This window comes from Heterodontus francisci, chromosome 44 (genome assembly GCF_036365525.1).
Source record: "Heterodontus francisci isolate sHetFra1 chromosome 44, sHetFra1.hap1, whole genome shotgun sequence".
NCBI lineage: Eukaryota > Metazoa > Chordata > Chondrichthyes > Heterodontiformes > Heterodontidae > Heterodontus > Heterodontus francisci.
The window spans coordinates 9,408,006-9,425,465 of NC_090414.1; the positions used below are offsets into that span (position 1 = coordinate 9,408,006).

The window sequence follows — 17,460 nt, forward strand, 5'->3', positions numbered from 1 at the left end:
CACAGATCACTGAAAGTGGCAACGTAGGTGGATAAGGTAGTCACGAAGGCATACGGCATGCTTGCCTTCATCGTTCGGGTCACTGAGCATAAAAATTGTCAAGTCATGCTGCAGCTATACAGAACCTTAGTTAGGTCACACTTGGAATATTGCATGCAATTCTGGTCGCCACACTACCAGAAGGACTTGGAGGCTTTGGGGAGGGTACAGAAGAAGTTTACAAGGATGTTGCCTGGTCTGGAGGACATTAGCAATGAGGAGAGGTTGGATAAACTCGGATTACTTTCACTGGTATGAAGGAGGTGGAGGGGCGCAATGACAGAGGTTTACAAAGTTATGAGTGGAATGGACAGAGTGGATATTCTGAAGCTTTCTGCAAGAGTGCAAGAGTCAGTTACGAGGGGACATAGGTTTAAGGTGCGAGGGGCAAAGTTTAGCGGTGATGTGCGAGGCACGTTTTTTACACAGAGGGTGGTGAGTGCCTGGAACTTGCTGCCGGGGGAGTTGGTGGAAGCAGATACGATAGCGACATTTAAGAGGCATCTTGGCAAATATATGAATAGGAAGGGAACAAAGGGATATGGACTCTGGAAGTGCAGAAGGTTTTGGTTTAGAAAGCAGTCAAGATCGGCACAGGCTTGGAGGGCCGAATGGCCTGTTCCTGTGCTTTACTGTTCTTTGTTATTTGATATCATCCCTCATTACTACAGTAATTGACTAGTTGATCAACTGTGCAATGGTACCTCCTCTTGTATCCCTTCCCCTGTCACGCCTGAACATTCTATACCCGGGAATATTGAGCTACCAGTCCTGCCCCTCCCTCAACCTTGGCTCTGTGATAGCAATAATATCATAATCCCATGTGCTAATCAATGCCCTGAATTCATCTCCTTACTAGTAAGACTCGGAGCATTGATATCGATGCAATCCAGCCTTGCATCTTTCATTTGTGCCTTAACAGGTCTATATTTGCTCTACCTTCCAGACTGACTCTGTTTTGCTTCTATACTTGATTGTGCATCACCCCTTACTGTACCTCCACTCTGTATCCCATCCCCCTTTCAAATTAGTTGAAAGCACCCCTCACTCCACCTCCCCCCAACAGCACTAGCAACATTGCAGAAATAGATTTCGAGAAAAAAAGCTAAGTCCCTGTTCTGATGAGATATATATAGTGCTGTGATTGAATTCAAACAATCCAGGGCGTTGCGGGAAGGGGGAACAGGGGTGGGGGAAGAGGGGTAACGGGGGTGGGAGAAGGGGGAGCGAGAGTGGGGGAAAGGGGGGAACGCGGGGTGGGGGAAGGGGGAAGCGGGGGTTTAGTAAGGGGGAGAGGTGGTGGGGGAAAGGGGAGCAGGGGGGTCAACGTGGGAGAACGAAGTTTGGGGGATCGGGTGTTGGGGGATGGCAGGGGAACGGGGGTGGGGGAAGGGGGATGTGGAAGTGGGGGAACGTGGGGTGGGGAACGGGAGTTGGGGGAAGGGGTAACGGGGGTGGGGGAAGGTGGTAACGAAAGGTGGGAGAAGGTGGGGAACGGGGGTGGGGGAACGGTGTGTGGGGGAGGGCGGGTACGGGGTGTGGGGGAAGGGGGTTAAGGGGGGAACGGTGGTGGTGTGGGAAGGAAGGGAAGGGGTTACGGGGGGTGGGGGAAGGGTGGGTGGGGGAACGGGGGTTGGGGGAAGTGGGAACGGGGGGTGGGAGAAGGTGGGGGAGCGGTGGAAGGGGGTGAAGCGGGGGTTGAGGGAAGGGGGTGGAACGGGGGGTGGGGGAATTGGGAAAGGGTGTGGGGATGGGGGAACGGCGGGTGGGGGAAGGGGGAAGGGGTGGGGGAAAGGGGGAGAGATCGGTGTGCAGCATGGGGGGATATAGCGGGGGTGAAGGAAGCGTGGCGAGAGCGAGGTGGGGGAAGTGGGGAGAGGGTGGGGTGCGGGAAAGGGGGAGAGAGCGGTGGTGGGGGAAAGGGGGAGAGAGCGGGTTGGAGGATGTGGGGAGAGGGTGGGGGTGGGGAGAGAGCGGGGTGGGGAAAGGGGGAGAGAGCGGGGGTGGGGGAAAGGGAGAGGGTGGGGAAAGTGGGGAGAGGGTGGGAGAAAAGGTAGAGAGCCGGTGTGGGGGAAAGGGGGAGAGAGCGGGGGTGGGGGAAACGGGGAGACAGCGGGGAAGTGAGCTTGTGCCACTGCAGCACCACCTACTGGTAGCGTTGTCAGCAAACGCAGCCGGAGAATAATGCACGGTGTCGTCGTTCCCCCGACTGAGTAACAATTGCGCTCTGCTGAAGACTAACTGAAATATTTCGAATTAAATTGCAAAAAACACATTGCTCTCCCGCCATACACCGGAATCCTCAGGGATAATGTAGCGCAGTGATACAACATTGTATTGTATCTCGGAATTAGTGTATGTTTAGTACTTGAACCATAATATCGGCATTAATATTGACAAAGGCACAAATTCCAACTAAAACATTGAATACATTCTTTATTATTATTTCAACGTTATTTCCATTGTACATTAACACTTACATTACAAACTGCAGTAATTTTTCCACATCGAGCATATAGCAGTGGAGGAAGCAGTTACAATAAATGCAGATAAAAGAGACAGACCGTATATTTGTTGCCTGACATATTCTTTAGCAGGATATGGAAAAGTGATGCATATTACACAGCCAACTTTATATAAACTCTTTATTAATAAACAATGCTTTTAATCACTAGAAGACTTGGTTATTCCATGCAGATCAATGTATCTCAGTATTAGCATAGACAGAGAAATGATCCGAAATCAATTCTGTTTTGTACTTAATTAAGCAGAAAACACACACTTTCAGACAAAATATGGAGAAAAGTCAAATCCAGCTATTTCAACACACAGTAATATGATGATTGATTAAAATAAAGTAATCTTTAAATGGTGAAGCAAAGCACATTCAGCATGTTCACACTGTTGGAAAAGTCTCCGATCTAACTCAGAATATTTTCCACCAGTCTCTGATCCGACTACAGACATCATACACAGGATGTGAGGCTGATTTTTACCTGAAAGGAAAACAAAACTACCTTGAGAGGGTTGAAACAATGCGCACCACCAAAACAAACAAATCAAATACAGTATATGTTTTCTATCAGAATATTCCCGTTTCAATAAACATTCTATTTCAATAGTAAATACACAGAATGTTCTCTCTGATACTTTGTAGTCACTGATAGTTGAAAACACCACTCATTATCATATTGCTATCAGAGCCAGCCGGGACTGCACACTGCCAGCATAAATTAATGGAACAAATAATAAAGCATTGGTCTTACCGTGTTGAAGTAGACGTGACATGCTGAACCAATCAGTCACTGCCCATCGGCGGCGGAATGTCTGGCATTGTGAACGTGTCACAGTGAACATCCTCATTCTTTTCAGGAATGGAGGGACCCGGCAAACCGGGGTCAGTGCGGGTCTGAGTGATGTATACTGCGGAAAGAATGATTATGGATTAATGGTTGGACTGAAAGCGGGTTCAGTGCAGGTCTGAGAGCTGTACCCTGTGGAAAGAATGCCCCTCACCTCAAACTTGTGTTCCCTCGTTACTGACTCTTCAACGAAGGGGAACAGCTGCTCCCACCACCCTGTCCATGCCCCTCATAATCCTGTACACCTCAATCAGGTCACCCCTCAGTCTTCTCTGCTCCAGCGAAAACAACCCAAGACGATCAACCTCTCTTCATAGCTTAAATGTTCCATCCCAGGCAACATCCTGTTGAATCGCCTCTGCACCCCCTCCAATGCAATCACATCCTTCCTATAATGTGGCGACCAGAATTGCACACAGTACTCCAGCTGTAGCCTTGCCAAAGATCTATACAACTCCAACATGACCTGCCTGCATTTGTAATCTATGTCTCGATTGATAAAGGCAAGTGTCCCATATGCCTTTTTCACCACCCTATTAACCTGCCCTTCTGCCTTCAGAGATCTATAGACAAACACGCCCTGGTCCCTTTGTTCATCGGAACTTCCCAGAGTCGGGCAATTCATTGAATACTTCCGTGTCACATTACTCCTTCCAAAGTGTATCACCTCACAATTTTCAGCGTTAAATTCCATCTGCCGCTTTTCTGCCCATTTGACCATCCCATCTATATCTTCCTGTAACCCAAGACACTCAACCTGACTGTTAACCACTCGGCCAATCTTTGTGTCATCCACGAACTTAGCGATCCTACCCCCCACATCGTCACCTATGTCGTTAATATAAATGACAAACAATAGGGGACCCAGCACAGAACCCTGTGGTACGCCACTGGACACTGGTTTCCAGTCACTAAAACAGTCATCTTTCATCACGCTCTGTCTCTCACAGCTAAGCCGATTTTGAATCCACCTTATCAAGTTACCCTGTATCCCATGTGCATTTCGGTTCTCGCTTCAAAAAATTCAATTACATTTGTTAGGCAGGGCCTCCCTCTGACAAAGCCATGCTGTCTATTGCTAATCAAATTTGTCGCTCCAAGTGGAGATAGATTCTCTCCTTCAGAATTTTCTCCAAAAGTTTCCAAACTATGAATTAATGGTTGGACTGAAAGCGGCATCAATAAGTGTCTGAGAGCTGTATACTGTGCATTCAAAGATTCTGGATTAATGATTGGACTGAAAGCGGATTCAGTGCGGGTCTGAGAGCTGTACCCTGTGGAAAGAATGATTGTAAATTAATGATTATACTTTTGGCGGGTTCAGTGAGGGTCTGAGAACTATCTACTGTGGAAAGAAAGATTATGGATTAATGATTATACTGGAAGGGATTTCAGTGCAGTCATCTATGTAAATCTCAATAATGTAAAAGGGGAACGGAATTTCTTGACCGCTGAATGTTTTCCAGCTCCATTCTGCATGCTGTGTTTTACTGCAGGATGAGAGCAGATGAAGTGGATCGGCTATCCCTGAATCAGGGTGTTCAGATTGAACACTTGAATGATTTTCAGTGGGAGTGTTAACAAGAGAGATATCACGCACTGGGTAACATCAGGACGCATTTTCTCAAATAAATCAAACCTCGTTTCAACTAATTTCCTTCAAACACAGCATGAATTTAAGTCAACCACGACATCTCTGATTGGAAAGAAATTCAAAGTAATGGCAGAGAGCTGGTGACTGTGAGTTGAACTCACCAAGATTGGAGAGATCACCGCTGGAACTTGTCAGTGTGAAGAGATCATCAGGCCCACTGTCTCGCAACAAGTGATCAGTCTGAGCGTCAATGGCTCCAGTCTCAACATCATCATAATCACCCGGAACAAGACCTGAGTGGAAATAATGATTTTCACTCGAATCAGAAGGTAACACTGAATACTTAGAATTATATTATTAGAAATCAATCTACCCGATCCGGCCAAGGTACACAGTGATCTTCAGGTGTAGTGAGATTAGAGACTGGGGAATAGTAGGACCATGTGTTGGCGCGTTAGATGAGACTTCCTAGGCCCGTACCATACTTAAAAAGACAGCCAGCAATGGATTGAAAGACAGGATCTCTAAAAGACATTGGGTGGTAGGACTGACAACTGGTGTGTTTAGCATATGGCAGCAGCCAGAGCAAGGGTGGCGCCCAGGTTTTCTCATGCCTACCTGGAAGTCCCCCTCCAGGCAGCAAGGGCAAGAAGAGAAGTGCATTTCCCTCGTGTTGGGTGTAGGAGGCTGGCTAAGTAGGCAAAGAGGGCATGGCAGGAGATTCAGGAGGAGGTGAACAGCCGTGAGGTGGTCCCATGCAAGATGCTGCAGTGCAGGAACAGGATTACAATGGCCTGAACTCGCATGGCAAGGTGACTGCAGTGCAACAACGGGATCAATGCCCTGATGTTGTATGGCAAGGTGAGTACGGTGCAAGAACAGGATCAATGTCCTGATGTAGTATGGCAAGGTGTGTGCTGTGTAGGACCCGCATCAATGTCCTGATGTAGTATGGCAAGGTGAGTGCAGTGTAGGACCCGGGTCAATGCCTTGATGTAGTATGGCAAGGTGAGTGCAGTGTCGGACCCGGGTCAATTCCCTGATGTAATATGGCAAGGTGAGTGCAGGGCCTAACCTTAAACGCGCAGCATCAAATGCCACAAAGGATGAAAATAAAATTGGAGAAGAGGTGCCACCATTCATTGGATTCAGATCCTCCTCCATCATAATGCACAGCTCAGTGACCTCCACCCTTGAGAGGCACTGTCTTCAGTGACACTGCTGCTCCGACATTTGCAGGAAGTAGAGTCTCTGATGGTAACTCCTCTCTACTGACTAACATCTTCTGCACTAAAGAAGCATGTTGCATGCTGCTGTGCGCCTTGTTCATCCACAGTCTCGTCAAGTCTCATGATCCTTGTCCCTCTCTGGTGCTACTGTGTGCCCTGGTCATCCACACTCTCTTCCAGCCTCATGATCCGTGTCGCTCTCTGGGTGTCTCTGAACGCCCTGCTCATCCACATTCTCTTCCAGCCTCATGATCCTTGTCCCTCTCTGGGTGCTGCAGCCCAACTGCCAGAGACTGCAGTTCTCTCCAACTTTGATGCTCCTCCACAATGGGAGGCCTCAAAACCGGAGTGGATGAGACCTATTGTAAATTGATGCACTCATTTCTTAAGGACTCCTTCCTTTTTACTCATTATCCATAAGTTCCAAGTCAGAGTGGACACTCCACCTGAATACCTCCGTTGTGTTTGCCTTGTTTGGTCAGTCTCCAGATTGTCCATACTATGGTTCAGTATGTCTCTATACCATCACGACACTGCCACGATGCTGATTGCAGCCAGAACTGACCTTTTACTGAGAGAGGTAGCAGCGATCATAATACGACTGAATTTTACATTCAATTTGAGGGACAGACATGTGAGCCCAAGACTAGTATTTTAAACTTAACTGAGAGCATGGAAGCAGAGCCAACTAAAGCGGAACTGGCAAAATAGGTTAAGGGATAGGTCAGTAGAGATGCACTGGCAGATATTTAAGGGGATATTTCAGAATACACAGAATAGATACATTTCAACGAGAAATAAAAATTCTGTGGTTAACTAAAACAGTTAAAGAGAGTATCAAACATAAAGATCAAACTTATAATTGTGCAAAGATGGGAAGCAGGGCAGACGATTAGACAGAAGATAAAAAACAGCAAAGAATGACTTAAATATTAACAATGAAGAGAATGTTAGAGTACGAGAGAAAGCTGTCCAGAAATATAAAGTCAGTTAGTAAGAGTTTGTATAGAAATTTAAACAAGAAAAGTGAAAACAAAGAGAGCGTTGGTCCGATAGAAAGTGAGCCTGGGGAATTAATAATGGATACGAAGGAGATGGCAAATAAATTGGACAGATATTTTGCATCGTTTTTATTATTAAGGAAGCAAGTAACATCCCAGTATTAGCTGGAAGTCAGGAAATGGAAGGGAGAAAGGAACTCAAGAAAATTACAATCACCAGGGAAGTGGTACTCAACAAATTGTTGGAGCTGCGGGATGACAAGTCCCCGGGTCCTGGTGGACTTCATCCTGGGATGTTGAAAGAAGTGGCTACTGAGATAGTTGATGAGTTAGTTTTAATTTTCCAAAATTGCCTAGTTTCAGGGAAGGTTCCATTAGATTGTAAAATAGTGAATGTAACTAAAACAAGAAATGCTGGAATCACTCAGCAGGTCCGGCAGCATCTGTGGAAAGAGAAGCAGAGTTAACGTTTCGGGTCAGTGACCCTTCTTCGGAACTGACAAATATTAGAAAAGTCACAGATTACAAGCAAGTGAGGTGCGGGTGGGGCAAGAGATAACAAAGGAGAAGGTGCAGATTGGACCAGGCCACATAGCTGACCAAAAGGTCACGGAGCAAAGGCAAACAATATGTTAATGGTGTGTTGAAAGACAAAGCATTAGTACAGATTAGGTGTAAATACTCTGAATATTGAACAGCAGCAAGTGCAAACCTGAAAAAAGAACCTGAAAAAAACAGTGGGTAAGCAAACTGAACAAACGAAGATGAAATGAAATAAATGTAAAAAAAGAATGTTAAAAAAAAGAAGAAAAAATAACTAAAAATGAAAGTAAAATGGGGGGCTGTCATGCTCTGAAATTATTCAACTCAATGTTCAGTCCGGCAGGCTGTAGTATGCCTAATCTGTAGATGAGATGCTGTTCCTCGAGCTTGCGTTGATGTTCACTGGAACACTGCAGCAATCCCAGGACAGAGATGTGAGCATGAGAGCAGGGGGGAGTGTTGAAATGGCAAGCAACCAGAAGCTCAGGGTCCTGCTTGCAGACTGAGCGGAGATGTTCCGCAAAGTGGTCACCCAGTCTGTGCTTGGTCTCCCCAATGTAGAGGAGACCACACTGTGAGCAGCGAATACAGTATACTAGATTGAAAGAAGTACAATTGAATGTAACTCCTTTGTTCAAAAAGGGAGGGAGACAGAAAACGGCAAACTACAGGCCAGTTAGCTTAACATATATCATAGAGAAAATGTTTGCAGCTTTTATTAAAGCCATTATAGTACAGCAATTAGAAAAAATCAAGGTTAGCAGGCAGAGTTAAGATGGTTTTGTAAAAAGGGAATCGTGTTTAACCAACTTATTGGCATTCTTTGAGGTAGTTACTGTGGATAAAGTGAAACTGGTGGATGTACTGTACTTAGTTTTCCCGAAGGCATTTGATAAGGTGCCACATAAAAGGTTATAGCTTAAAATAAAAGCTCGTGGTATCGGGGGTAACATAGTAGCATGGATAGAAGATGGGCTAGCTAACAGGAAACAGAGTAGGTATAAATGGCTAATTTTCTGATTGGCAAGATGTAACGAAAGGTGTGCCAAAGGGTTCAGTACTTTGGGCTCAACTTTTGCAATTTATATAAATGAATTAGATGAAGGGACAGAAGGTATGGTTGCGAAATTTTCTGATGACACAAAGATTGGTAGGAAAGTAACTTACGAATGGGACACAATGGGGGTATAAATATATATCGATAGGTTAGGTGAGTGGGAAAAGACCTGGCAAATGGAGTATAATGGGGGAAAGTGAGCAATTGTCCACTTTGGCGGCAATAATAAAAAAGAAGCATATTGTCTAAATGGTGAGAGATTGCAGAGCTCTGAGATGCAGGGAGATCTGAGTGTCCTAATGCTTGAATCACAAAAGGTTAGTATGCAGGTTCAGCACGTAATTAGAAAAGATAATAGAATGTTATTGCTTATCACTAGTGGAATTGAATACAAAAGTAGGGAGGTTGTGCTTCAGTTATACATAGCATTGGTGAGACCACATCTGGAGTACTGTGTATAGAAATGATCTCCTTATTCATTGAAGGTTGTCAATGCGTTTGGAGGCAGTACGGTTAATATTTATTAGACTGATACCTGGAAAGGGTGGACTATATTAGGAGGAAAGACTGGACAGGCTAGGCTTGTATCCACTGGAATTTAGAAGAGTAAGAGCCAACTTGATTGAAACATACACGATCCTGAGGGGTCTTGACAGGGTGGATATGGAAAGGATGTTTACCCTTGTTGGAGAATCTAGAACTAGGGGTCACTGTTTAAAAATAAGGGGCTGCCAATTTAAGACAGTGATGAGGAGAATATCTTTCTCTCAGAGGGTTGTGAGTATTTGGAATTATTTTCCTCAAAACGTGCTGCAAGTGGAGTCTTTGAATATTTTTAAGGCAGAGGTAAATAGTTTCTTGATAAGCAAGGGGGTGAAATGTTAGGCAGGTAGGTAGATGTGGAATAATCAGTTTCGCCATGAACTTATTAAATGGCAGAGAAATTCGAAGGGCCGAGTGGCCTACTTCTGTTTTTAATTCGTATGTCTAATGGTCGTCTGTTGCGCCTCCTTATTGGTGGCGAGTCTCTGAAACTCCATTGTTCTCAAGCACCGTTCATAAAGCTGTGAATAGCTTGGAAGTTTGCCATGATTTTCCTCTTTTAAATGCTCAGTTACCTGCCCGCCGCCTTAGAGTGCGGCCTGCACCCACCAGCTTGGCCGACTCCGGGAATATCACCTAGTGTTGTAAAGACGTCGGGTTTCCTTTGCACCGTTATCAACCGGAAGTTTGCCTCCCAGTCTTTCGCCATTGCTGTGACAAAATTCTGCCCTCCGTTTTAAAGTCACATATATCCCTTTGAATCACCCATCAAACATGTGCACAATTTTCACATTTGACCACCCAGACAACAGTGTCAGAAAACATAATGAATTGAATGTTTCATTCCATTATAATACTGGGGGCAATAGGTATTATGTTGTAAAAGTCCAAATTATTTCTCACTTTTTTTCATTGAGATTAGTAGGCAAATCTACGCGTCTTCGGCATCATCATTTTATGGCATGTAAGTTCTGATGTAGTTTGCTGTTGATTTTAGAAAGCAGACAGCGTGATGGTAACAAGTAAAAATGTACCCACCCTGAATACTGGAGGAGTTGCCGTCAGGATTTTCTGATCCAGGATCCGTGTCACCCAAACTGTGGCTGGTGTAATATTCAATCTGATTGAGGGACTCAATGGAATCAGAAACTGTTAAACACAAACATGGATGGTTATTGGAGAAATTAATTGGGACGTTCGAGTAGATAACATAATATTGTCATCATCTGGTGACAATGTCCTGGGACTTTGTATCAGACAGGAATGTGGAACTTCATTCATCACAGGGACTGCAGTGGTTCAAGAGCAACGAGGGATGGACCATAAATGTTGGATCAGCCAGCGAGCAGTCCGAACAATACTCAATACAGCTGGTGAGTCAGATTTCAGATATCAGAGCAGAGATAATAGTGCAAAACATAGGCGGTTAGGATAGTTTCGTAATCCAGTATCTGTCCACCCTGTCCCTGTCTGTCTTCCTTTCAGAGTCTCAAACGGCCGTCGGTGACTCTAAAAGGGCCAGAAAGGAGAGCAAGGAGACGAATATCGGATTTATTCTTCTGGATGCGTTTTGCTTTAAACCGAGAAATTTATCTCAATGGTTGAATCGCTCCCCAAATTTAGCGCAAGACAAAACTTTTATTGATTCGGTAGTGTTGTTGCTCCAGTATGGTGAAGCAGAATTTGTAGATTAATGTTCAAAGTGTTAGAATAAGTTTTTGTAGAAGCCACAGATTTCAGGTAAAGTGTTCCTGATGGGAACGTGTTCTGATCCAGAAATCCAGTCCCCTAGAGAAATAAAATCTGAGAGAATGTGACTCTCTCCTCATGGGAGCAGTGATTATTTATGGTCCAGCTTAAAGAGAATATAATGAAATGATAGTGACAGAGACTGCAACGGCAGCAGACACAGAAAATGCTATCAAAGATGTGACGATAAATGAAAGATTGAAGAGAGTTTCAGTCGATTTATGACTTTCCGTTGCTCTTTGAGATACTATGACATAAAAAATAATATGAAGAACCGATGTGTTTATTATTCAGGGGTTCAGGTATCTGAGGCAGTCCGTGTGCAGCCGGAAGGGAAAATGAAACAACGATTTTCGTTGCTAGTTACACGTTCTTGAAGCAATACCAACCGTTGGGAATCTTCCCACACCCATTGCTCGTCTTACTATACACACAGATATAAAGACTTTCGCACTGTGATAGGACTCCTTCACATGGAGATAGATAGTGAGCGAATTTCTGACAGCGGTCAGTCAATAAACTGACTCTTTAAATGGGGTATTTAAAGGGAAGTGACATTTGTCCAGTGAAAATTCGGCATAAAATATAAAACACAGACCTGAACGCCGGATCTGAGAGGAATCCTTGCCTGGTGGAATATTCACAATCTCTTCATAAATTGCTTGGTACAAACCAGCCCGTGAACCCTTGCCGCTCCTGACAGAACCTGTCGGAAGGAGGGTGGGTAGATTACCGTTTTGGTCCAACCTAGGAGCGTGTAACAGTAAATTATCTGCAAACACATCCACATCACCGAGATGGTGATAGTAGGAGACAAAGCCAGGTATTGTGAATAAGGAATAGGTTTGTTCGTGTATGTCTATGCGTCTGTTTTTCTGCATACTCATGTATTCACCTGCCACAGACTGGGGATAAATGAGGGAAAGAGGAAAACGCCAGGTATCAGGCGAAACAAATTCCAACTGATTACTGGGTTCTGGGCCCGCAAGTGGAATTCAGCTGAAGAGAAGCTGGATTAAGTTGTCTGATTCTGTGACAGTATCAGTTGTAAGTATGAGCAAGGAACCGATTGTTCTTTGGTATTAGATTAGATTAGATTAGAGATACAGCACTGAAACAGGCCCTTCGGCCCACCGAGTCTGTGCCGACCATCAACCACCCATTTATACTAATCCTACACTAATCCCATATTCCTACCAAACATCCCCACCTGTCCCTATAGTTCCCTACCACCTACCTTTACTAGTGACAATTTATAATGGCCAATCTTTTGGCTTGTGAGAGGAAACCGGAGCACCAGGAGAAAACCCAGACACAGGGAGAACCTGCAAACTCCACACAGGCATTGTCCAGAATCGAACCCGGGTCCCTGGAGCTGTGGGGCTGCGGTGCTAACCACTGCACCACTGTGCCGCCCTGTGGTGTGTTCCGTCACTGTGAGAAAAGACTCATGTACATAGTGTAGGATTTAGGTTCGGGATTCACAGTTTACCCAACAAACGTGGTCCAGAAACAAAAAGTAATTTTGAAATATCAAGCTTATGAAGAAGCTACAGTTTAGATACGATACATAAGCTAAATAGACAGAAGAAGTATACTATCCATGGCAGATAATTTTGTTGCCACTCTCTGCAGCTGCAAGGGCAGTCAGTCTCTCTCTCTCTCTCTTTCTCTCTGTTTTCAGCACTTCCATTTAGCCGAGCTGCCATGAAACTGTCCATCGTCTGCCAGAAGGGGGATGCTGTATCTGCTCTTCTGAGCATCCATCGATATATTTTACCTTGGGGGGTCTGGTAGATCACCCTATGTCAATCACTTATTCCAAAGCTTTTAACCAATGAATACAGGAGATGTACCTGGGATGTCGGGTGGTCATCTCCCCCTTTTCCAACACTCTGATCCCCAAAGTCACCTTTCACCTTATCTCGTGCTTGGTATAGTTTGCAGATTTCTACCAGGTACTTGTCTAGAGATGGTAAAAGCCTCCATCTTATTATCTTTAGGAATCTTTTTTCTGTGCGGGTCGTGCCTTGGCAGAGATAACAGGCCTGTGGTATCCCAGCTGTAGAAACTTTCGTAATAATAGAGAGAGAGAGCTATTTCTATAAGAACACAATATTATTATGAGAAATTTCATTTATTAAAAGTCCCATTTCTTACAATAAACCTGGAGTGAGTTGGATGGGTGAAATATGAATGGAAGCATTGTTTTGTAATGTAGAATCACCTCTGGTCCTATAAAAGTAACAGCTCTCAAGATAACGGACAGAACACGGTTATACAGATCGAGATTGGATGGCCAGAGCCAGAATATAAAAGGCTGGAATTGATGAACAATGGATGAAGGAAGATTAACAGTCGGATAAATAGCTGAATGCAGGAAGCAAAATGTTCAATTAAACTTCCTGATCCATTGTTACAACAAGTAAATTCTTTCAATATTCTTCATATACTAAGTGATGAACTCTCACCGTGAATGTGAACACGTCAAACAACTCTCCATTTTAAATGTCACAGTTTACAAATTCCGGAGTGCATTGAATGTAGAAAATCAGCAAAAAATATGACAATGTATTTCTAACAAGGCCGCTTGACATTCCATAGAAAGCTACAATGAACTAGAGTCTTGCAAAGGGATATGATACAATATCAGGGATCTAGTGTTGGTTCTGTGGTAAGATATGAGCCTCACCTCTTCTGGTTGACTTTTTCTGTATAACTGCCATCAGTGCAATCAACACACAGATTAGCAGGACTCCGAAGCAGACCGCAACTAGGATGGAAGTAGTTTTATATCCCTGTTCTTAATGACAACAATACAGAAAGGTTCAACACAGTCTGTCTTGCATGAGAAAATAGTTACAATAAGTAATTAATAATTATATCCACTGCTTCCGAGTAATGACTCAGCCGAACATTCCCCAGTCTGTGTGGTGCACATTGCACCAGAGGAAAGTGTGAGCCAGTCTAAATTGCAGAGACAGTGCCCCCATGTTTCTGATGAGTACAGGACAGTTCAGGTACAACCAGAAACTTGAATTAAAGGAATTTCAAACAAACACTTTGAAATATAAGGTAAAGAAAATAAAACATGTTCATGTCAGTGCGAAAGCGCTCATATTACCTTCAGAAAATGGCAACAATACCATTCTGCTAATGCAAACCCTAATGCCAGCTCGAATACTAATAATAGTAAGTACCTGAAGATATGTCCGGGAAAGCAATTGGTAACACATCGACCCCTGTGGAATATATTGTACAAAAAGTTCAGGAAGATGAAATTTCAGCACTTCACATTAAAACGATAAATACTGTTCTTAATTTCCTGAACCGACGAGTCAATTTAACAGAATAAGGAACCCTAAACCCACTCGCTGAACCGTGGCATCCTCACCAGAACAAATCACACTGGCATCTTCCTTGTGGTCACAGTCAGATTGAGCAGGCGATGAGGAAGGACAGTCAGACAGGGAAGACTCGCTTCCAGTGCACTTCACCTTATCCAGCCAGATAACACCGTCACCCTGGGAAAAGGTAGCCCCTCCTGGGGCCAATAAAGCGGGGCCACAACCCAGCTGTCTGCAGACAACATTGGCATCGATTAAATCCCAGGAGTCATCACACACCGTGCCCCATATGTTATTGCACAATATCTCCACTCTCCCGGAGCAGTTGTTGTTACCTCCAAACAGTCGCAACCATTGTGCCGGATCTGTCAAAGAGAATCAATGACTATTATTGATGTAGTGTAAGACAAGTTAGATAGTTTGCATAATGAAGAGGAGCACACACCTGATTCTCGCATGCAGTCCTTTGATCTTTGGGGCTGCTCCTTAGTTATTTTTGCTTCTGTTGAGAAAAGAAACATGCTGACTGTATAATATATCAATGTTTGAAATGACACTCTCACATTGAGAGGTTTGTTGTGTTACCTGTACAAACAACACCAGCATCATCCCTGTGTTCACATTTGTTTTCACCCCACGGGTCTGATTGGCACTGCCAAAGGGTCGACTCGTGTGAAATACACTCAATTTCATTGAGCCAAATGGGTCCGGATCCTTCTCCGAATGACTTTGTCTCATAATCGATAGATTTTAAGAGACCACACTGCAACTGTTGACAGATCACTTCAGCATCAAGTGGATCAAGTTTATCCAAGCACACTGTTCCCCAGGTGCTATTGTAGAACACTTCCACTCTCCCCTCACATCGATGCTTCCCATTCACCAGCCGCAGCTCTTTGTGCTCTGTCAATGACACAAGAAATATCCAGATGGTTAGACTGATAATTCGTTGTATCTTCATACTGCACAGCTCAGCACATGCTGCACCAGTTGTCTTTACTGATTGCCAGTAATTGTTACAGAAAGCTAATAGAAAACATCTGCAATTCAAATTTGTAATAAAGAATATTCGACATGAATTACAAAAGGAAAGGTCACGCTTGATCAACCGTATTGAATTCTTTGAAGAAGTTACGGAAAGAATAGACAGGAATAATGCAATTTTTTAAAAGTGCGTGGATTTTCAAAAGGCCTTCGAAAAGGTACTACAGAGTGGAATCATGACGGAGGTCACAGGATCAGTAGAAGAATGGATTGAAAACAGGCTACAAAACATATCGTCAGGGTTAAAGTCAGTTATCCAGAATGGCAAAGGTGGGAAGTGCTGTTCCACAGGGATTGGTTCTGGTGTCACTGCTGATCAACATTTGCATCAATGATTTGGATTTCGTAATTGAAAGTGCGATTTCAAAATGTACAGTGATGCGGAGCATAGTTAATACTAATGAAGAGTGTGGCAGAATACAAGAAAACAGAATGGGCGTGCAATTGGAAACTTAACTTTAATACAGAGAAGTTGAAGGTAGTGGAGGTTGCAAGGAAGAATAAAAAGGCAATTAAGAGCGCAAATGATGTATCGGAGCAAAGAGATTATTGGCTATAGAGACACTAATCACATATAAAGTGTCAGAGACCAAAGCTAAGGAACATAAATGTAAGATAGTCATTCATAAATCCAATAGGAAATTCAGAAAAATCTTCTGTTTTTACCTAGGCAGTGGTTAGATCAGAATCAATAGTTGAGACGAATATCACAGTTGCCTTTAAGGTGAAGCTCGATCAGTACATGAGGGAGGAAGAAATAGGAGCATGCGCAGATCGTGGTAGATGCAGTAATGTGGGGTGATACTCGTGTGCAGCATAAACCCCACATAGACCTTTGAGCCGAATGGCCAAATTATTGCTGTAAATTGTAAGCAATTCTATGTAATATCTTCCGTGTGAAGTCAGATGTACAACACTGCAGAAAATCAGAAAATGAGGACATTGTGAGTATCCTTACCTGAACACATGATCCTCACATCCTCTTTATGAGAACAGTCCTGATTACCCCACGATGCTGAGTGACATTCCCAGAGAAATGATTCGCTACCGGAACAATTCAGCTCATCCAACCAAACTGGCCCTGAGCCTGGTCCACAAGAAGCAGGAAGTGCCAGGTCCACTGCATTCCCACAACCCAGCTGCTTACAAACTACGTCAGCGTCCGCCAGATCCCAGGAATCATCACAAACAGAGCCCCATGTCCCATTGTAATAAATTTCCACTCGGCCAGCACACGGGCTTCCACCGTCAGACAACCTTAACTGTATGTGGGCTGATGGACGACAATACAGGAGGATTATACTTTCAATACACATTCATCTCATCACTCAATCCAACGCATTGTTTATTCTCCAACTAAATTAAAATCTGACTTTCAAATGTGCTAGGTAAAAGAAAGTATCCAATCTGTTCTACACGTACCTATTACAAAGAATGTACAACTTAGAAATGTTTCAGATATTTCTGTCTCCGACGAACTATGTCATCCGCACCCACCATTTTGTGCTGAATGCTGTGCACGTTGTTATACCGCCTAATGAATTAGTTCTCATTAAACGTTCCACTCATGCTATACGGGGATTTTATCGTCATTTCGATAAGGGGATTTGTTCCCTGTCGTTTGACTTACCCATATTCTTTACTTTTGTTTGATATTTACTTTCACCTCCCATTTCATTTATCTTCAGGCTTGCGTTAATTTCACCAGATCCCTCCACATTTTACTAATTCACAAGCATACTTGTCACTTCCTGCTCAGACTGCACAATGCAAAGTACACACTTACAAACCCAGAACATCTGTCTTCCAGTATGCAGCATGCAGGTGCTGACAGACTTTTGGCTGTTGTGCTGATGTAAGTTCCAATGTGCAGTGTATTAGCGTACTTACATCATTATATCACAGAATCAAATAATAGTTACAGCACGGCCATTTGACCGATCGTGTCTGCA

At 43.8% G+C, this 17,460-nt stretch overlaps 1 protein-coding gene across 1 annotated transcript in view; it reads right to left on the bottom strand.

The window, feature by feature from the left end:
* Positions 1-2,858: 2,858 nt before the first annotated feature.
* LOC137355955 (deleted in malignant brain tumors 1 protein-like) overlaps positions 2,859-17,460 on the bottom strand; it is a 44,650-nt gene continuing 30,048 nt past the window's right edge. The window contains exons 9-19 of the mRNA XM_068021655.1: positions 16,467-16,781; positions 15,050-15,367; positions 14,910-14,966; positions 14,512-14,829; positions 14,318-14,359; positions 13,810-13,920; positions 11,716-11,823; positions 10,407-10,517; positions 5,157-5,288; positions 3,306-3,462; positions 2,859-3,035 (exon numbers count right to left, since the gene is read on the bottom strand). Coding sequence (XP_067877756.1) covers positions 3,338-3,462; positions 5,157-5,288; positions 10,407-10,517; positions 11,716-11,823; positions 13,810-13,920; positions 14,318-14,359; positions 14,512-14,829; positions 14,910-14,966; positions 15,050-15,367; positions 16,467-16,781 — 1,637 coding nt within the window. The 3' untranslated portion in view covers positions 2,859-3,035; positions 3,306-3,337. The remainder of the gene's footprint in view (positions 3,036-3,305; positions 3,463-5,156; positions 5,289-10,406; positions 10,518-11,715; positions 11,824-13,809; positions 13,921-14,317; positions 14,360-14,511; positions 14,830-14,909; positions 14,967-15,049; positions 15,368-16,466; positions 16,782-17,460) is intronic.